Source organism: Nerophis lumbriciformis, linkage group LG27, assembly GCF_033978685.3.
Source record: "Nerophis lumbriciformis linkage group LG27, RoL_Nlum_v2.1, whole genome shotgun sequence".
In the NCBI taxonomy this organism is placed as follows: domain Eukaryota; kingdom Metazoa; phylum Chordata; class Actinopteri; order Syngnathiformes; family Syngnathidae; genus Nerophis; species Nerophis lumbriciformis.
This window is the reverse complement of record NC_084574.2, coordinates 1,845,039-1,868,157: the sequence shown is the minus strand read 5'-3', so window position 1 is coordinate 1,868,157 and position 23,119 is coordinate 1,845,039. Positions and strand designations below refer to the sequence as shown.

The following is a 23,119-nucleotide window of genomic DNA, read 5'->3' as shown; positions in this document are numbered from 1 at the left end:
AAAAACTAAATCAAAAAAGTTTGAAAAATGTTTTGTAAAATGTTGTAATGGGGGTCTCCATTCCAAAATGTAATGCCCCGTTAATGCCAATGCGTTTCATTCATTAGAGACGCTGATGATTAATTTGTAGATCAATGTTTTTCAACCACTGTGCCGCGGCACACTAGTGTGCCGTGCGAGATTATCTAGTTTCACCTATTTGGGTTAAAAATATTTTTTGCAAACCAGTAATTATAGTCTGCAAATGATGTGTTGTTGTTGAGTTTCTGTACTGTCTGGAGATCGGCAGACTTACCACGTTATACTCTTCCATATAAGTAGGTGGCAGCAGGTAGCTAATTGCTTTGTAGATGTCGGAAACAGCGGGAGGCAGCGTGCAGGTAAAAAGGTGTCTAATACTTAAACCAAAAATAAACAAAAGGTGAGTGCCCCTAAGAAAAGGCATTGAAGCTTAGGGAAGGCTATGCAGAACGAAACTAAAACCGAACTTGCTTACAAAGTAAACAAAAACAGAATGCTGGACGACAGCAAAGACTTACTGTGGAGCAAAGACAATGTACATCCGAACATGACACGACAATCAACAATGTCCCCGCAAAGAAGGATGAAAACAGCTGAAATATTCTTGATTGCCAAAACAAAGTAGATGCGGGAAATATCGCTCAAAGGAAGACATGAAACTGCTACAGGAAAATGATATGATGGCATCATATTGACCACACTCATAGCCACGCCCCCACCACATTGACAATATGGAGGCACCCCTGTGCACTCCTACTGTATTAAGGCTGCAGCTAACGATTATTTTTCTATCGATTAATCTATAGATTATTTTTTCGATTAATCGGTTAATCTATAGATTATTTTTTTCGATTAATCTATAGATTATTTTTCCTTTTATCGATTATTTTTTTATTTAAAATGAAGATGAAAAAATAAATGTAGACCAGTTTTTTCAAAAGGCATGGCTTTTATTTACAAAAAAAAAAGTATGGCCACTCAGTCAACATTGACAACAACATGACAAAATATTCTGTAACAATGTAAACATTTAAAACTTTAACATTTAACAAAATTAAAAGTAGCTTATTTGCTTTTTAATGTGCAAATATAAAAGTAAACATCCAGTGCAAATCTTAATATTCTGCAATAGTATAAGCATTTCTAAAGTAAAAGTATTGCTTATTTTGCTTTAAAATGTGCAAAAATAAAGATAAACATCCAATTCAAAAAAGTGCAAAACGGAAATATTCTGTAAAAACAGTGTAAACATTTCAACAAAAGTAAAAGTATTGCTTATTTGCTAAAATGTGCAAAAATAAAGATAAACATCCAATACAAAAAAGTGCAAAACAAAATATTCTGTAACAACAGTGTAAACATTTCAACAAAAGTAAAACTTTTGCTTATTTTGCTTAATAACACAACAATGATAGTACGATTAAAGTGAAAGTTAATTGTTGGTTTGTACATAGTATATGTAACTGTTAATGTTGTAAAAGATATTTGCACAACTAATTAACGTTAGCGTTAAAGAGGAGCGCGTCTTTGTAAACACTGAACAGGCACGCCAAACTCTCCTCTCAGAGCGAAACGGTGCTTTAGTTTATGAATTTACAACGCAGATACAAATGACACATTCATGTTTTTGTGTAATGATGACAACGTATACTCACGCGGACGATTGACTAGTTGATGGTGATGGCAAGAACGCTGCCGTTGTGCTGCTATGATAGGCCATTTCCGCTCGACACAGTGTGCATACAACAACATTATTAGCAGAGGTGGGTAGAGTAGCCAGAAATTGTACTCAAGTAAGAGTACTGTTACTTTAGAGATTTATTACTCAAGTAAAAGTAAGGAGTAGTCACCCAAATATTTACTTGAGTAAAAGTAAAAAGTATGTTGTGAAAAAACTACTCAAGTACTGAGTAACATACACACACATATCATATATATATATATATATATATATATATATATATATATATATATATATACATACATTGATATATACAGTATATAATTTATATTTATTTATTTTGCCGTTTTTGTTTACATGTTAAAGGTGTTTTAATGAATATACATGCATGTTTAACATATAGATTCCTTTCTTTCATGAAGACAAGAATATAAGTTGGTGTATTACCTGATTCTGATGACTTGCATTGATTGTAATCAGACAGTAGTGATGATAACGTCCACGTTTTCAAATGGAGGAGAAAAAAAGTTCCTCCTTTCTGTCTAATACCACATGAAAGTGGTTGTTTTTTGGCATCTTATTTGTCCACCTTCCATATTCGTTTTTATACACTTTACAAGAAATACATTGGCGGCAAACTCCGTAGCTTGCTAGCTTGTTTGCGCTGGCTTTCGGAGACTCTTTTTTTGAAAGCGCAGGCGCAATGGAGCGGGACTTTTATTGTGAAGACAGGAACTGTGCAGTCAGTCTTTAGGCTTTTGACGGGGTGTACGGTTGAAATACGGTCTTTTTTCCTTCACACTTTTGATTGATTGATTGATTGGAACTTTTATTAGTAGATTGCACAGTACAGTACATATTCCGTACAATTGACCACTAAATGGTAACACCCCAATAACTTGTTTCAACTTGTTTAAGTCAGGTCATGTGACCCCTGGCTCTGTTTGATTGGTCCAACGTCACCAGTGACTGCATCTGATTGGTGGAACGAAGTGAAACGTCACCAGTAAGGCAGGCACTTTGAAGGTCTGTCTGACAGACCAAAACAAACAAAGCCTGCATTAACAGATCGATGAAAATTAGTAGCGAGCTGAATGTAGATAAAAGTAGCGGAGTAAAAGTAGCGTTTCTTCTTAGGCCGTTTATTGAAATACTCCCACACTTTTGACGACTTTTGGCGTGTTTTTTTCCCCTTGCTCGCACCGCTCGCATCGTCTGCTTTGCGCTCCGCCATGACGGTAGTGTGACGTAAATATGCGACGCGTCGACGAACAAAAACGTCCTCGACGTATTTACGTAACCGATGACGTCGACTATGTCGACGCGTCGTTTCAGCCCTATACTGTATACAAACATAGGTCACAACATATGAACAAGAGCAAAGCTACACTAGAGTTTGACGATTTTGTTGTTGTTGCCCTTTACAACATCTGTATTTAATTTGACAGTTGAAGGCGTGTCTCTTCCGGAGAGCTGTCCATGTCTGCTTGACTTCCTCTCCGCTGTGACCCACAACACCACTTGTGACCCCAGCATCCTCTCCTTCGCTCTCAAGCTCGGCGGCCTGATGGCGGCCACGGAGGACGGCTTCACAGCTGTGCAGGTAGCTTTTCAGTTGACGGGACTTTGACTTGCTGACTATAAGCAGCGGCGTCCCTTTTCCTTGCAGGAGCGCTCCACGCTGGACTTGTCCTTTAAGGTTCAGCACTGGCAGGATGCTGGGCTGTGGGAGGATCCATGTGTTCGCATTGGATGGATTCACGGTTTTAGAAGGATGCTGCTGCACCCGAAGGCGCTTTGTTTCTTTGTGCTGTCAGGTACGCCTTTATCAGTTTATTCTGACCGTATGTTCTGCTTCACCTTAAGCACGGATGGTTACCTAAAATGTGGCACGGGTCGTTATACGGTGTATGATTGGGTCAATGCATACATCAGTGCAAAGATGATAACTGTTACCAAGTTTTGAGCAAATAAACAACGTTCATTTAAAGTATTTTCCTGTATGACATTCTGACAATTACATTGCATTTGTGTCCAAATATTGGGCTGTTTTTTAAGTCATAAAGCGAGTGATAACCTGTGATTAATCATGATTAATCCAAATTCAAAATCATGATTAACAATGATTATTCCAAATTCAAAATTGTGATTAATCATGATTATGATTATTCAAGTAATGCATTCAAGTAAAACATTTACAAATATTTTCCTGTATGACATTCTGATAGTAAAATTGCATTTGTGTCCAAATTTTGGGCTATTTTTTTAAATTAATTTAAATTACAGAAGCGATTTAACAACCTGTGATCAATTAATCACATTTAAAATCGTGATTAACTATGATAATTCAAAATTGTGATTAATCATGATTAATCCAAATTCAAAAACGTGATTAATTATGATTATTCCAAATTGAGTTATAGATTTGAGTAAAATTTAAAGTATGTTCCTGTATGACATTCTGACAATTACATTGCATTTGTGTCCAAATATTGGGCTGTTTTTTTCTATTTTTAATTAATCTAAATTATACAAGTGAGTAATATAACCTGTGATTAATCATGATTAATTCAAATTCCAAATCGTGATTAATTATGATCAATCCAAATTTAAAGTCCTGATTACCTATGGTAATTCAAAATTGTGATTAATCCAAATTAAAAATAGTTTAATCATGATTAGTCCAATTTCAAAATCCTCCGTATCTATGATTATTCCAAATTCAAATTGGGATTAACTATGATTTTCCAAATTCAAGGTGGTAATTATTCATGATTTATCCAAATTCAAAATGTGATTATATCACTCCAAATTGTGATTAATCATGATTAGTTCAGAATCATGATTTCCTATGGTAATTCTCAATTCAAATCTTTGATTAATCATCTTTAACCCAAATTCATATTTTTAATTAATTATGATTATTCCAAATTCAAGTAATGCATTCAAGTAAAACATTTTTAAAATATTTTCCTGTATCACATTCTGATAGTAAAATTGCATTTGTGTCCAAATTTTGGGCTATTTTTTTAAAATTAATTTAAATAACAGAAGCGATTTAACAACCTGTGATCAATTAATCAAATTTAAAATCGTGATTAACTATTAATCATGATGAATCCAAATTCAAAAACGTGATTAATTATGATTATTCCAAATTCAGTTATAGATTTTGAGTAAAATATTTAAAGTATGTTCCTGTATGACATTCTGACAATTACATTGCATTTGTGTCCAAATATTGGGCTGTTTTTTTCTATTTTTAATTAATCTAAATTATACAAGTGAGTAATATAACCTGTGATTAATCATGATTAATCCAAATTCTAAATCGGGATTAATTATGATCAATCCAAATTCAAAGACCTGATTACCTATGGTAATTCAAAATTGTGATTAATCCAAATTAAAAATAGTTTAATCATGATTAGTCCAATTTCAACATCCTCTGTATCTATGATTATTCCAAATTTAAAAATTGGGATTAATCCTAATTCAAAATTGGGATTAACTATGATTTACCAAATTCAAGGTGGTAATTATTCATAATTAATCCAAATTCAAAATGTGATAATATCACTCCAAATTAAAAATTGTGATTAGTCATGATTAGTTCAGAATCATGATTTACTATGGTAATTCCCAATTCAAATTTTTAATTAATGATCATTAACCCAAATTCATATTTGTAATTAATTATGATTATTCCAAATTCAAGTTATGCATTCATGTAAAACATTTTAAAATATTTTCCTGTATGACATTCTGATAGTAAAATTGCATTTGTGTCCAAATTTTGGGCTATTTTTGAAACTAATTTAAATTACAGAAGCGATTTAACAACCTGTGATCAATTAATCCAATTTAAAATCGTGATTAACTATGATAATTCAAAATTGTGATTAATCATGATGAATCCAAATTCAAAAACGTGATTAATTATGATTATTCCAAATTCAGTTATAGATTTGAGTAAAATATTTAAAGTATGTTCCTGTATGACATTCTGACAATTACATTGCATTTGTGTCCAAATATTGGGCTGTTTTTTTCTATTTTTAATTCATCTAAATTATACAAGTGAATAATATAACCTGTGATTAACCATGATTAATCCAAATTCCAAATCGTGATTAATTATGATCAATCCAAATTTAAAGTCCTGATTACCTATGGTACGTAATTCAAAATTGTGATTAATCCAAATTAAAAATAGTTTAATCATGATTAGTCCAATTTCAACATCCTCTGTATCTATGATTATTCCAAATTTAAAAATTGGGATTAATCCTAATTCAAAATTGGGATTAACTATGATTTACCAAATTCAAGGTGGTAATTATTCATAATTAATCCAAATTCAAAATGTGATAATATCACTCCAAATTAAAAATTGTGATTAGTCATGATTAGTTCAGAATCATGATTTACTATGGTAATTCCCAATTCAAATTTTAAATTAATGATCATTAACCCAAATTCATATTTGTAATTAATTATGATTATTCCAAATTCAAGTAATGCATTCAAGTAAAACATTTTAAAAATATTTTCCTGTATGACATTCTGATAATAAAATTGCATTTGTTTCCAAATTTTGGGCTATTTTTTAAATTAATTTAAATTACAGAAGCGATTTAACAACCTGTGATCAATTAATCAAATTTAAAATTGTGATTAACTATGATAATTCAAAATTGTGATTAATCATGATGAATCCAAATTCAAAAACGTGATTAATTATGATTATTCCAAATTCAGTTATAGATTTTGAGTAAAATATTTAAAGTATGTTCCTGTATGACATTCTGACAATTACATTGCATTTCTGTCCAAATATTGGGCTGTTTTTTTCTATTTTTAATTAATCTAAATTATACAAGTGAGTAATATAACCTGTGATTAATCATGATTAATCCAAATTCTAAATCGGGATTAATTATGATCAATCCAAATTCAAAGTCCTGATTACCTATGGTAATTCAAAATTGTGATTAATCCAAATAAAAAATAGTTTAATCATGATTAGTCCAATTTCAACATCCTCTGTATCTATGATTATTCCAAATTAAAAATTGTGATTAATCCTAATTAATCCTAATTCAAAATTGTGATTAACTATGATTTTCCAAATTCAAGGTGGTAATTATTCATCCATCCATCCATTTTCTACCGCTTATTCCCTTTGGGGTCGCGGGGGGCGCTGGAGCCTATCTCAGCTACAATCGGGCGGAAGGCGGGGTACACCCTGGACAAGTCGCCACCTCATCACAGGGCCAACACAGATATGATTTATCCAAATTCAAAATGTGATTATATCACTGCAAATTGTGATTAATCATGATTAGTTCAGAATCATGATTTCCTATGGTAATTCCCAATTCAAATATTTGATTAATGATCTTTAACCCAAATTCATAATTGTAATGAATTATGATTATTCCAAATTCAAGTTATGCATTAAAGTAAAACATTTAAAATACTTTACTGTATGACATTCTGATAGTAAAATTGCATATGTGTCCAAATATTGGGCTGTTTTTTAAATTAATTTAATGAAACCAGCGAGTACTAACCTATCAATCGAAATTCAAAATAATGATTAATCATGATTAATCCAAATTCAAAATTATGATTTAATTATGATGATTCCAAATTGAAGTAATGCATTCAAGTAAAACAATTAAAAAGGTTCCTGTATGACATTCTGATACCAAAATTGCGTTTGTGTCCAAATATTCTGCTGTTTATTAAGTCAATTTGAATTGTCCAAGTGATTAATAACCTGTGATTAAATCCTGATTATTCCAAATAAAACATTGTGATTAACCATGATGAATCTAAATTTAAAATTGGGATTAATTATGCTTATTCAAAATTCAAAATGTAATTAATCATGATTAATTCAAATTCAAAATGATGATGAATCATTTGACAGCAGTATTTATTACACAATGATGGATAACTTGCGGTGAACTATTGAACCAGGGTGACAAGCAGATACAAAAAATCGGAATATATGTTTGTTTCATGATGAAATCATTTATTACACAATAATTTACACAATAAAATAATTTATTACACAATGATGGACAATTTGCGGGTGAACTATTGAACCAGGGTGACAAGCAGATAAAATAAAAAAAATACAAAATCAGAATATATGTTCGTTTCATGATGAAATAATCCATCCATCCATCCATTTTCTACCGCTTGTCCCTTTTGGGGTAGCCTATCTCAGCTGCATTCGGGCGGAAGGCGGGGTACACCCTGGACAAGGCACCACTTCATCGCAGAACCAACACAGATAGACAGACAACATTCACACACTAGGGACCATTTAGTGTTGCCAATCAACCTATCCCCAGGTGCATGTCTTTGGAGGTGGGAGGGGCCTATCCCCAGGTGCATGTCTTTGGAGGTGGGAGGAAGCCGGAGTGCCCGGAGGGAACCCACGCAGTCACGGGGAGAACATGCAAACTCCACACAGAAAGATCCTGAGCCCGGAATTGAACTCAGGACTACTCAGGACCTCCGTATTGTGAGGCACATGCACTAACCCAGTGGTTCTCAAACTTTTTTTGTCATCCCCCACTTTGGACAAGGGGGAGTTTTCAAGCCCCACCTGCCCCCATCACCCCAACAGAGCGCTAATGCCAAGCTTTAACATTTTAAAATTTATTGAACATCAAGTTGTATACATTCAAACTCAATAACATAAAATAACATCAAGTTCAATAATAAATAAAATAACTGTGCAGTTGTGGTATAACTTGCATCAAGTTCAATAATAAATAAAATAACTTCTATCAAGTTCAATAATAAATAAAACAAAAGTGTTATAACTTGCATCAAGTTCAATAATAAATCAAAACAAGTGTTATAACTTGCATCAAGTTCAATAATAAATCAAACAAAGTGTTATAACTTGCATCAAGTTCAATAATAAATCAAAAAAAGTGTTATAACTTGCAGCACGTTCAATAATAAATCAAAAAAGTGTTATAACTTGCATCAAGTTCAATAATAAATCAAATAACTTGCATCAAGTTCAATAATAAATCAAAAAAAGTGTTATAACTTGCATCACGTTCAATAATAAATCAAAAAAAGTGTTATAACTTGCATCAAGTTCAATAATAAATCAAATAACTTGCATCAAGTTCAATAATAAATCAAAAAAAGTGTTATAACTTGCATCAAGTTCAATAATAAATCAAACAAAAGTGTTATAACTTGCATCAAGTTCAATAATAAATCAAACAAAAGTGTTATAACTTGCATCAAGTTCAATAATAAATCAAAAAAAGTGTTATAACTTGCATCAAGTTCAATAATAAATTAAAAAAAGTGTTATAACTTGCATCAAGTTCAATAATAAATCAAATAACTTGCATCAAGTTCAATAATAAATAAAATAAAAGTGCCACTTTGCAATCTTTGCAAAAAAAAAAAGGAGGAGCTATGCATTTGGCAAGACAGGGCAAGTGACAGCACTTTTCCCCGGGAGAGCCACCTTGCTTCACTGTGAAACAGCACGGCTGTATGATCAGCTCCCATTTCCTCACACAGTGCAGAGAATAGTCGCACTTTCAGTGGTCGTGTTTTGATCAAATTTACCGCGCTCACAACATCTGTTAAAACCTCATTGAGTTCGGGGCTGAGCTGTTTCCCGGTGAATGACACAGTGTGTGCCCGTCAGATTTTTGTTTCTCTGCAGGCGCTGGCTCTGGGTCGACGACCTTTGAGGTGCGAGTCACAAATGTATATATTTGTGTAATTGTGGTCCACACATTAGCCTGCTACCCATCCGCGCGAAAGTTTGTTCCGCTTAGCCCCGCCCCCATTAGTTACTGTTGCTATGTCTGTCAAACTTTCGCTCCTACCGAGAAATTTAAAGCCTACAGTAAAAATAAGTACCGGTAATTTCCATTTATTTATATAGCGGATTTCACAGACAGAATCACAAAGTGATTTACAGTGTGTATAGAAAATGAAAGCATAGTAAAAAAAAAAAAATCTAAGAATATAATAATAAAAAAAATGTTTTAAAGTGAAATTTCCTCCCGTTCCTCGCGCTCCACCTGTCATGTCTCTATTCCCCACCAGTGGGGCGCGCCCCACACTTTGAGAAACGCTGCACTAACCCCTGTACCACCGTGCTACCCTGATGAAGTAATATTAAAGTCAAAATATATGCAATGTTTCTGTCAGAATAAAAACACATTTAGTGAGAAAAATGAAGTACTTGACTGACTCACGTTATTTGGCGGGCCACATAAATCCACGTGGCGGGCCTGATTTGGCCCCCAGGCCTTGAGTTTGACAACTGTGACTGTCGGGTTCAAACACTGATGACATCTATTAGACAATACAAGAGGCAAAGAATTAAACAGAGACAGAATTCAATTTGGACTCAATTGAGGAGACACGCCTGGACACACTGTACCCTTGTACAGTATCTCAGCACGCTCTGCCAAAAGATTGTATGCCTCCTAGAGATGCGCGGTTTGCGGGCTCAACCGCGGAATCCGCGGATCGGGCGGATGAAATTAAAAAAAATTAGATTTTAAATAGATTCAGGCGGGTGGCAGTTAAACCAATTGGTAAATATATATACATAGTTAAATGTTGTTACCCACATACGAAAAACGAGCAGGCACCTGCAGCATATGCCACAACAGAAGAAAAAAAAAGAAGAGATGGACACTTTTACGGAGCGGAGAAGGGACGCCTCGCCGGGGTCTGGGACCGAGGCCCCTTCCCCCGAGAGGGCCCCACCTAGAGCCGTAGCTGAGGCGATCCGCGAGAAGGGCCCGACGCACGTCCAGGGTCACCACCGCGCCCACCGCACCGACACCCCGCCTCGTCCGCCTTCGCCGCGGCCGGCGTCACGCGCAGCAGGTAAGCAGCTTACCTGCCCGCCACCCCCGTGGCCGGGGGCTCGTAACAGGGGTCACTCCGCGCGCTCCGCCCGCGCAGCTTACCTGCCCGCCACCCCTGTTGCCGGGGGCGCGTAACAGGGGTCACTCCGCGCGCAGTGGGGCTCACCCTGGTTGATATAGACAGCAGGACGGTGGCCATGGAAGTCGGAACCCGCTAAGGAGTGTGTAACAACCCACCTGCCGAATCAACTAGCCCTAAAAATGGATGGCGCTGGAGCGTCGGGCCCATACCCGGCCGTCGCCGGCAGCGAGACGCGCTTGGAGGTGCGCTCAGCGCGGCTCCCATATGATTGCGCACTGGTGTGCGTCTGGGTCGTGACAGCGTGGCACGCGAAAGTCTGTGCTGCATTGGATCAGTCTCCTTTCTTTAACAGGCAAAAGCTTTATAACCTCACCATACCTGCCAACTTTTGAAATCAGAAAAACCTAGTAGCCAGGGTCCAAGGGCCGCAGGCCCCGGTAGGTCCAGGACAAAGTCCTGGTGGAGGGTTCAGGGCTTCGCCCCCCGATGCAAAATGATGATTAGCATTCAGACAGGTTAAAATGTTGCTAAAACCATCACTTTTCTATCAGTCACAGTGACTTTTCAAAACAAAAATATTACAGCAAAAATCATATGGGTTGATTGACATGTTTATTCTGTAAGCTAACTTCAATAGTTTGAAATTATTTTGACAGTTAATGCCAGTTATCCTGTCAACCTTTCACAAGACTTAAATTTGTTAATTGAAAGTATAAACAGTATAAACACTTTTTACAGTAAACAAATGGTAAAACAGTACTAAACAATTCCATTAAAAAAAAAATTGGTGTCATTATTAACTTTCTGTCCAAGCTTGTATAATCTACTGCCTTGTTCAATTGTAAAAAATATTCTGTGCCTAAAATTCACATTTCTATCACAATTATCATACTGTAAACATGGTAAGCTAACTTAATTAAAATTAATAGTCCTGTCAATAGCATGGAATTACAATTCAAATGTAGTTTTTTTGTAAGCCTTTCAAAAGAATTCAAAATATGAAAAATTAATGACAATTAATTGAAGCCATCAGACACTTGAAAAGTGGCACATCACATCTCTAATGTAATCATTTGAACTTTTCAACAGAAATAGCACTGCAAAAATATTAAGGACATACTTCTGTATTTTGGTAGTTATGCTGTCAACATTTAACAAGATTTCTTCAACTTGGACTTGAAAGCATAAATAGTGTAAACACTTTTAACAGTATGTCGTGCTGTGAAATACAGCCGACAGGATTGCGCACCAAACACGAAGCAAGGCCAAAGCGCATGCATGCTGCAGGAGAACAAAGGACTTCTTTCATTTAAGGTTTGTGATAAACCATCAAACTCATTCGTTAAAAGGACTCTATAGTAATATAAAGCGAATTTTTCTGGACATTATCATGCAAGAAAAGTTTATTTTTGGGACCGCGATCACCGCGTAATGATTTTTAAAGGTTGCATTACAAACATTTAACTGTCCCATGTGATCAGCCAGTGCGATTGGAAGTCCATGCTCAATTATTGCCTCCGTAAATAAAACTTCGGCATTTATCACATCCAAAGAATCTGTTTGGGCGACGAAAAACGTTGAAAGTTTTCCACTTGTATCGCTAGCAACGGCATTAGACTTGTGTTTTTTTGTCCCAACGTGGTCTTTTACATCGCTAATTCCTCCGTGTCCGATCGAAAAATCTTGTCTGCACAAGGTGCAATTCGCGTAGTTTTCACCCTTTTTTTTTTTTAAATGAATGAAAAACCGTATTTTTTATCACTGCAACCGTAACCCGGAATAGGTTGATGAAAACCGTACGAATTACGGGAAAACCGGAGTAGTTGGCAGGTATGCCTCACTAATGCCTTGCATCGTCTATATTAGATATATAACAACGGGCGGGTGCGGGCGGATGGCGGGCGGGTGCAGTTCTGATCAAACGTTACATCGGGTGGATGGCGGATGGTTGACGACTTTCTGATGCGGTTGCGGATGAAATATTTGCCTATCCGCGCATCTCTAATGCCTCGCCTCCTTCTTTTATTTTGGACCCTCCCCGACCACCTGGCCACCGCTGTTTGCAAAGGACAAAGGTCGCAAAAAAGTTCACAGAAAAGGTCGTAAACAATTCACAGAAAAGGCCAGTTCGAAAAGAGTTCGTAAAATACTTCAAAAAGAGGTCGTCTGGAAATTGGGCAGATCCGGTCATCTCTCCGCTTTGAAGTACTTGGGCCAGGACAACATCCTTCTGTTGAAGGATGTTGAAAGAACACAGGAACACCATCTTGCTTCCGGAGTTTTACGAGCCTTACTCTTGGCAGGTTTCAAAAGACAGCCTTTTGTCTTCTTGTCAGGAACACAATGTAATACAACGTTTTTGTGATCATTTAGAAACAATTATTCTAACAGTGACCACATAAGAACTGTTTTTTTTGTTTCCTGTCTAGATTCTACAAAGCCCCTTTTGCAGCTCCAGAGGGATGCCAGTCTATTTGTGGCTTCGGCTGCCAGCCAGTTGTTGGCCCACATCCTGCTCACCTATCAGGAGACCTTGCATGAAGAAGATGGCAGCACGGAGTCACAATACACACATGTCATCCAGCAAACCACAGACTACATGAAGGCGTCTCTGCCACCCAAAGACCGCACACAGATAGCTCCAAGTCTGCAGGTCCTCCAGCTCCTGGCCATGATCCTGAACCGGGCTGGTCCTCCTCTTCGGGACCAGCTGCTCCAGGCCGTGGCAAGCTCCCTGGAGGATGTGGTGGAGGTGGGCTACAGTCAGCTGACACCAGCGCTCATGGACATTATTATGTCTGTGTACAGGTACACTACAACTTCTCTTTGTCCACGGTCAATGCTGCAGCTGATACAATCATTGAAGAGTACAGCTGAAAGGTCAATCATGGATGCTGGCCTTCCATGATACTTTAAATCAAGGGTGTCCAAAGGGTGCAGCTCATTTTGGAACATGCCAAAAATAAACGTAAAAAAGTGTAATAAATGAGCGTACAGGTGTAATGTAACGACAAAAAGTTACAAAAATGACTCGACTAACTCAAAAAATAATAATGAATTAAAATCAATTATTGACCGATTCAAAGCCCCAATTACTTCACATTAAATATTCCACTTTGAAATATTTTGGGGGAAAAATATTGCATATTTTGTGTGTTTGCCATATAAAAGTTTCCACAGACAAAAAGGGCATAAATCAAAAACATGAACAAATTAAAGCTGCAAGCAGCGTTGGTCGGGCCCGCGTATTTGGCAGGTGCTAGTCCTAAGTGTCCCAATACTTTTGTCCAGTTTTAGTCCCAAGTGTCCCAATACTTTTCGCAAGTTGTAGTCCTAAGTGTCCCAATACTTTTGTCAAGTTGTAGTCCCAAGTGTCCCAATACTTTTGTCCAGTTTTCGGCCTAAGTGTCCCAATACTTTTGTCCGGTGGTAGTCATAAGTGTCCCAAGACTTTTGTCTAGTGTACCTACCTTGTCTGCATTGTGTGGGCACGCTGGTGCTTCCTGCTTTTAAGCAGCCATCTTAAAAAAACAGCAGCGCAGCGGGTCTTTGAAGGGTCATAAAATCAAAACCGGAGCAGGTATTAAAACGCTGTTCTGTTATTTTATACACAAGGGTTTAATCTCTCTCCTGTGTTAGTTTGAAGCCGAAACGACAAACGCGCTCAGAGGAGATAGTTTTTGAAGGAAGGTGACCGGTTTTTACAAAAAATGTGTTTTGAAGGGGGAATAGCAAACTTCCTGTTGATTTTTGCTGGGGGTTGTCAATTTATGTTTCATGTCTCTCCGACCTTCCCAGTGGGAGTTACAGGCAGTTTTGTCATTTTTTTCTTCCGAGGAGCAGTATTTTCTGTGGTTTATTCAAAAATTGCGGTAGAGCGCAATTTTGAGATTTGGGGTTAGGTTTTTTTATTAGATCGCAATTTCTGCTAGTCCTGATGTGTGCGTTCAGTTTGGTGAGTTTTGAAGCATGTTAAGGGGGTCAAATTACAGCTCAAAGAGGCAAAAGTGACTGTTTTTAGTACTTTTTTGTCTTGAAGGGGGAATTGCCAGCTTCCGGTTGATTTTAGCCCGACAATGTACCATTATGAAATGTAGGTCTAAGTCAGACCTACATAGAGGTTTTTGTTTCATGTCTCTCCGACCTTCCTAGTGGGAGTTACAGGCAGTCTAGTTTTTTTCCCCCTAGGGGGCGCTAGAGCGCAATTTTCAGTTTTGTGGTTCGTTTTTTTTTTAAAAAGGCAATTTTCGCAGGTCCTGATGTGTGGGTCAAATATGGTGAGTTTTGAAGCATGTTAAGTGGGTCAAATTACATCTCAAAGAGGCAAAAGTGACTGTTTTTAGTACTTTTTTGTCTTGAAGGGGGAATTGCCAGCTTCCTGTTGATTTTAGCCCGACAATGTACTATTATGAAATGTAGGTCTAAGTCAGACCTACATAGAGGTTTTTGTTTCATGTCTCTCCGACCTTCCTAGTGGGAGTTACAGGCAGTCTAGTTTTTTTTTTCCTAGGGGGCGCTAGAGCGCAATTTTCAGTTTTGTGGTTCGTTTTTTTTTTAAAAAGGCAATTTTCGCAGGTCCTGATGTGTGGGTCAAATATGGTGAGTTTTGAAGCATGTTAAGTGGGTCAAATTACAGTTTAATGTGGCGGCGGAAGAATAAAGAATAAAGAATAAAACCTTACAAATTCAATAGGTCCTTATGTCCCATTGCATAAGGGACTTATGTCCCATTGCATAAGGACTCCCTTTGGGAGTCCTTATGCAATGGGCCATGCGGGCCCTAATTATAATCAACTAATAGATCTGAAGTTGATCTACAGTTTTTTTTAATGCTTTTGTGAGTGGATCCCCAATTGTTTTAGTGGGATTTTTTTTAACTGTCATTGCTCAAAAAATAATAACAAATTAAAATAAATGTATTGACTGTTTTAATTACTTCACATCAAATGTTCCATTTTGAAAATATGTATTTGGGGGAAATATTGCATATTTTGAGTGTTAGCCGTATGAAAAACAAAGTTTTCTTTGACAGAAAGTGCATAGAACATCAATATGAAAACAAACATTAAAAACTCATAATCTGTCAAATATATATTATTATTATTATTTATTTATCTATTTTAAAAACTTTTATGAGTGGGGCCCTTTTGCATCCCCAATAGTGGGATTTAAAGAAAAAAAAAACTAAAATAATAATGAATCAAAATCAATGTTGTTATAAATTATTGGCCTATTCAAGGCCCCAATTACTTCACATCAAATATTCCACTTTGAAATATTTTGGGGGAAAAATATTGCATATTTTGTGTGTTTGCCATATAAAAACAAAGTTTCCTCAGACAAAAAGGGCATAAATCAAAAACATGAAAACATTATAATCAACTAATAGATCTGAAGTTGATCTACAGGTTTTTTTTAATGCTTTTATGAGTGGATCCCCAATTATTTTAGTGAGATTTTTTTAAACTGTCATTGCTCCAAAAATAATAACAAATTAAAATAAATGTATTGACTGTTTTAATTACTTCACATCAAATATTCTATTTTGAAAATATTTATTTGGGGGAAATATTGCATATTTTGAGTGTTTGCCGTATGAAAAACAAAGTTTTCTTTGACAGAAAGTGCATAGAACATCAATATGAAAACAAACATTAAAAACTCATAATCTGTCAAATATATATTATTATTATTATTTATCTATTTTAAACACTTTTATGAGTGGGGCCCTTTTGGATCCCCAATAGTGGGATTTAAAGAAAAAAAAACTAAAATAATAATGAATCAAAATCAATGTTGTTAGAATTATTGGCCTATTCAAGGCCCCAATTACTTCACATCAAATATTCCATTTTGAAATAGTTTTGAGGAAAATATTGCATATTTTGTGTTTTTGCCATATAAAAACAAAGTTTCCTCAGACAAAAAGGGCATAAATCAAAAACATGAAAACATTATAATCAACTAATAGATCTGAAGTTGATCTACAGTTTTTTTTAATGCTTTTATGAGTGGATCCTCAATTATTTTAGTGTTGTTTTTTTTTAACTCATTGCTCAAAAAATAATAACAAATTAAAATAAATGTTGTTACGAAGTATTGACTACAAAAAAAAAATTGGGGGGGAGGAAATATTGCGTATTTTGTGTGTTTGTCATATGAAAAACTAAGTTTCTTTGACAAAAACAACATGAAACAAACATTAAAAACTCCATCTGTAAAAATATATATTATTATTAATTATTTATCTATTTTAAACACTTTTATGAGTGGGGCCCTTTTGGATCCCCAATAGTGGGATTTAAAGAAAACAAAACCTAAAATAATAATGAATCAAAATCAATGTTGTTATGAATTATTGGCCTATTCAAGGCCCCAATTACTTCACATCAAATATTCCACTTTGAAATATTTTGGGGAAAAAATATTGCATATTTTGTGTCTTTGCCATATAAAAACAAAGTTTCCTCAGACAAAAAGGGCATAAATCAAAAACATGAAAACATTATAATCAACTAATAGATCTGAAGTTGATCTACAGGTTTTTTTTTAATGCTTTTATGAGTGGATCCCCAATTATTTTAGTGAGATTTTTTTTAAATGTTATTGCTCAAAAAATAATAACAAATTAAAATAAATGTATTGACTGTTTTAATTACTTCACATCAAATATTCCATGTTGAAAATATTTATTTGGGGGAAATATTGCATATTTTGAGTGTTTGCCGTATGAAAAACAAAGTTTTCTTTGACAGAAAGTGCATAGAACATCAATATGAAAACAAACATTAAAAACTCATAATCTGTCAAATATATATTATTATTATTATCTATTTATCTATTTTAAAAACTTTTATGAGTGGGGCCCTTTTGCATCCCCAATAGTGGGATTTAAAGAAAAAAAACCTAAAATAATAATGAATCAAAATCAATGTTGTTATGAATTATTGGCCTATTCAAGGCCCCAATTACTTCACATCAAATATTCCACTTTGAAATATTTTGGGGGAAAAATATTGCATATTTTGTGTGTTTGCCATATAAAAACAAAGTTTTTTCAGACAAAAAGGGCATAAATCAAAAACATGAAAACATTATAATCAACTAATAGATCTGAAGTTGATCTACAGTTTTTTTTTTAATGCTTTTATGAGTGGATCCCCAATTATTTTAATGGGATTTTTTTTAAACTGTCATTGCTCCAAACATAATAACAAATGAAAATAAATGTTGCGAAGTATTGACTCCAAAAAAAAATTTGGGGGGAGGAAATATTGCATAGTTTGGGTGTTTGTCATATGAAAAACTAAGTTTTCTTTGACAAAAACAACATGAAACAAACATTAAAAACTCAATCTGTAAAAATATATATTATTATTAATTATTTATCTATTTTAAACACTTTTATGAGTGGGGCCCTTTTGGATCCCCAATAGTGGGATTTAAAGAAAACAAAACCTAAAATAATAATGAATCAAAATCCACGTTGTTATGAATTATTGGCCTATTCAAGGCCCCAATTACTTCACATCAAATATTCCATTTTGAAATAGTTTTGAGGAAAATATTGCATATTTTGTGTTTTTGCCATATAAAAGCAAAGTTTCCTCAGACAAAAAGGGCATTAATCAAAAACATGAAAACATTATAATCAACTAATAGATCTGAAGTTGATCTACAGGTTTTTTTAATGCTTTTATGAGTGGATCCCCAATTATTTTAGTGAGATTTTTTTTAACTGTTATTGCTCAAAAAATAATAACAAATTAAAATAAATGTATTGACTGTTTTAATTACTTCACATCAAATATTCCATTTTGAAAATATTTATTTGGGGGAAATATTGCATATTTTGAGTGTTTGCCGTATGAAAAACAAAGTTTTCTTTGACAGAAAGTGCATAGAACATCAATATGAAAACAAACATTAAAAACTCATAATCTGTCAAATATATATTATTATTATTATTATTTATTTATCTATTTTAAAAACTTTTATGAGTGGGGCCCTTTTGGATCCCCCAATAGTGGGATTTAAAGAAAACAAAACCTAAAATAATAATGAATCAAAATCCACGTTGTTATGAATTATTGGCCTATTCAAGGCCCCAATTACTTCACATCAAATATTCCATTTTGAAATAGTTTTGAGGAAAATATTGCATATTTTGTGTTTTTGCCATATAAAAACAAAGTTTCCTCAGACAAAAAGGGCATAAATCAAAAACATGAAAACATTATAATCAACTAATAGATCTGAAGTTGATCTACAGGTTTTTTTAATGCTTTTATGAGTGGATCCCCAATTATTTTAGTGGGATTTTTTTTAAACCGTCATTGCTCCAAAAATAATAACAAATGAAAATAAATGTTGTTACGAAGTATTGACTCCAAAAAAAAATTGGGGGGGAGGAAATATTGCGTATTTTGTGTGTTTGTCATATGAAAAACTAAGTTTTCTTTGACAAAAACAACATGAAACAAACATTAAAAACTCAATCTGTAAAAATATGTATTATTATTTATTTATCTATTTTAAACACTTTTATGAGTGGGGCCCTTTTGGATCCCCAATAGTGGGATTTAAAGAAAAAAAAACTAAAATAATAATGAATCAAAATCAATGTTGTTATGAATTATTGGCCTATTCAAGGCCCCAATTACTTCACATCTAATATTCCACTTTAAAATATTTTGGGGGAAAAATATTGCATATTTTGTTTGTTTGCCATATAAAAGTTTCCACAGACAAAAAGGGCATAAATCAAAAACATGAAAACATTATAATCAACTAATAGATCTGAAGTTGATCTACAGTTTTTTTTTAATGCTTTTATGAGTGGATCCCCAATTATTTTAATGGGATTTTTTTTAAACTGTCATTGCTCCAAACATAATAACAAATGAAAATAAATGTTGCGAAGTATTGACTCCAAAAAAAAATTTGGGGGGAGGAAATATTGCATAGTTTGGGTGTTTGTCATATGAAAAACTAAGTTTTCTTTGACAAAAACAACATGAAACAAACATTAAAAACTCAATCTGTAAAAATATATATTATTATTAATTATTTATCTATTTTAAACACTTTTATGAGTGGGGCCCTTTTGGATCCCCAATAGTGGGATTTAAAGAAAACAAAACCTAAAATAATAATGAATCAAAATCCACGTTGTTATGAATTATTGGCCTATTCAAGGCCCCAATTACTTCACATCAAATATTCCATTTTGAAATAGTTTTGAGGAAAATATTGCATATTTTGTGTTTTTGCCATATAAAAACAAAGTTTCCTCAGACAAAAAGGGCATTAATCAAAAACATGAAAACATTATAATCAACTAATAGATCTGAAGTTGATCTACAGGTTTTTTTTAATGCTTTTATGAGTGGATCCCCAATTATTTTAGTGAGATTTTTTTTAACTGTCATTGCTCAAAAAATAATAACAAATTAAAATAAATGTATTGACTGTTTTAATTACTTCACATCAAATATTCCATTTTGAAAATATTTATTTGGGGGAAATATTGCATATTTTGAGTGTTTGCCGTATGAAAAACAAAGTTTTCTTTGACAGAAAGTGCATAGAACATCAATATGAAAACAAACATTAAAAACTCATAATCTGTCAAATATATATTATTAATATTATTTATTTATCTATTTTAAACACTTTTATGAGTGGGGCCCTTTTGGATCCCCAATAGTGGGATTTAAAGAAAAAAAAACTAAAATAATAATGAATCAAAATCAATGTTGTTATGAATTATTGGCCTATTCAAGGCCCCAATTACTTCACATCAAATATTCCACTTTGAAATATTTTGGGGAAAAAATATTGCATATTTTGTGTGTTTGCCATATAAAAACAAAGTTTGCTTTTATGATCTCCAATTATTTTAGTGGGATTTTTTTTAAACTGTCATTGCTCCAAAAATAATAACAAATGAAAATAAATGTTGTTGCGAAGTATTGACTCCAAAAAAAAATTTGGGGGGAGGAAATATTGCATATTTTGTGTGTTTGTCTTATGAAAAACTAAGTTTTCTTTGACAAAAACAACATGAAACAAACATTAAAAACTCAATCTGTAAAAATATATATTATTATTATTTATTTATCTATTTTAAACACTTTTATGAGTGGGGCCCTTTTGGATCCCCAATAATGGGATTTAAAGAAAAAAAAACCTAACATAATAATGAATCAAAATCCATGTTGTTATGAATTATTGGCCTATTCAAGGCCCCAATTACTTCACATCAAATATTCCATTTTGAAATAGTTTTGAGGAAAATATTGCATATTTTGTGTTTTTGCCATATAAAAACAAAGTTTCCTCAGACAAAAAGGGCACAAATCAAAAACATGAAAACATTATAATCAACTAATAGATCTGAAGTTGATCTACAGGTTTTTTTAAAATGCTTTTATGAGTGGATCCCCAATTATTTTAGTGGGATTTTTTTTTAAACTCTCATTGCTCAAAAAATAATAACAAATTAAAATAAATGTTGTTACGAAGTATTGACTACAAAAAAAAATTGGAGGGGGGGAAATATTGCGTATTTTGTGTGTTTGTCATATGAAAAACTAAGTTTTCTTTGACAAAAACAACATGAAACAAACATTAAAAACTCAATCTGTAAAAATATATATTATTATCAATAATTTATCTATTTTAAACACTTTTATGAGTGGGGCCCTTTTGGATCCCCAATAATGGGATTTAAAGAAAAAAAAACCTAACATAATAATGAATCAAAATCCATGTTATGAATTATTGGCCTATTCAAGGCCCCAATTACTTCACATCAAATATTCCATTTTGAAATAGTTTTGAGGAAAATATTGCATATTTTGTGTTTTTGCCATATAAAAACAAAGTTTCCTCAGACAAAAAGGGCATAAATCAAAAACATGAAAACATTATAATCAACTAATAGATCTGAAGTTGATCTAAAGGTTTTTTTAAATGCTTTTATGAGTGGATCCCCAATTATTTTAGTGGGATTTTATTTTAAACTCTCATTGCTCAAAAAATAATAACAAATTAAAATAAATGTTGTTACGAAGTATTGACTACAAAAAAAAAATTGGGGGGGAAGAAATATTGCATATTTTGTGTGTTTGTCATATGAAAAACTAAGTTTTCTTTGACCAAAAACAACATGAAACAAACATTAAAAACTCAATCTGTAAAAATATATATTATTATTAATTATTTATCTATTTTAAACACTTTTATGAGTGGGGCCCTTTTGGATCACCAATAGTGGGATTTAAAGAAAACAAAACCTAAAATAATAATGAATCAAAATCCATGTTGTTATGAATTATTGGCCTATTCAAGGCCCCAATTACTTCACATCAAATATTCCATTTTGAAATAGTTTTGAGGAAAATATTGCATATTTTGTGTTTTTGCCATATAAAAACAAAGTTTCCTCAGACAAAAAGGGCACAAATCAAATACATGAAAAAATAAGAAAGACTTAAAATCAACAAACAGATTTGAAGTTGAAAGTAAAAAAAATATATAAATATAATATTTCAGATTTTTTTTTAAATACTTTTATGAATGGATCCTCAATAATTTTAGTGGGATTTTTGTCACAGTCATTGCTCAAAAAATAATAACAAATTAAAAATAAATGTTGTTACGAAGTATTGACTACAAAAAAAAAAATTGGGGGGGAGGAAATATTGCGTATTTTGTGTGTTTGTCATATGAAAAACTAAGTTTCTTTGACAAAAAAAACATGAAACATATTAAAAACTCAATCTGTAAAAATATATATTATTATTAATAATTTATCTATTTTAAACACTTTTATGAGTGGGGCCCTTTTGGATCCCCAATAGTGGGATTTAAAGAAAACAAAACCTAAAATAATAATGAATCAAAATCCACGTTGTTATGAATTATTGGCCTATTCAAGGCCCCAATTACTTCACATCAAATATTCCATTTTGAAATAGTTTTGAGGAAAATATTGCAGATTTTTTGTTTTTGCCATATAAAAACAAAGTTTCCTCAGACAAAAAGGGCACAAAATCAAATACACGAAAAAATAAGAAAGACTTAAAATCAACAAACAGATTTGAAGTTGAAAGTAAAAAAATTATATAAATATAATATTTCTGATTTTTTTTTAAATACTTTTATGAATGGATCCTCAATAATTTTAGTGGGATTTTTGTCACAGTCATTGCTCAAAAAATAATAACAAATTAAAATAAATGTTGTTAGGAAGTATTGAGATATTTAATTACTTCACATTAAATATTCCACTTTGAAATAGTTTTGAAGAAAATATTGCATATTTTGTGTGTTTGCCATATAAAAACAAAGTTTCCTCAGACAAAAAGAGCATTAATCAAAAACATGAAAAAAATAATACAAAATGATTATTGACTAATAGATCTGAAGTAGATCTTTAGCCTT

General features: G+C 33.4%; 1 protein-coding gene across 1 annotated transcript in view; it reads left to right on the top strand.

The window, feature by feature from the left end:
• brat1 (BRCA1-associated ATM activator 1) overlaps positions 1-23,119 on the top strand; it is a 68,736-nt gene that overhangs the window by 8,675 nt on the left and 36,942 nt on the right. Inside the window, exons 2-4 of the mRNA XM_061923052.2 lie at positions 3,151-3,305; positions 3,372-3,519; positions 13,099-13,477. Of these exons, the coding sequence (XP_061779036.2) occupies positions 3,151-3,305; positions 3,372-3,519; positions 13,099-13,477 (682 nt within the window). The remainder of the gene's footprint in view (positions 1-3,150; positions 3,306-3,371; positions 3,520-13,098; positions 13,478-23,119) is intronic.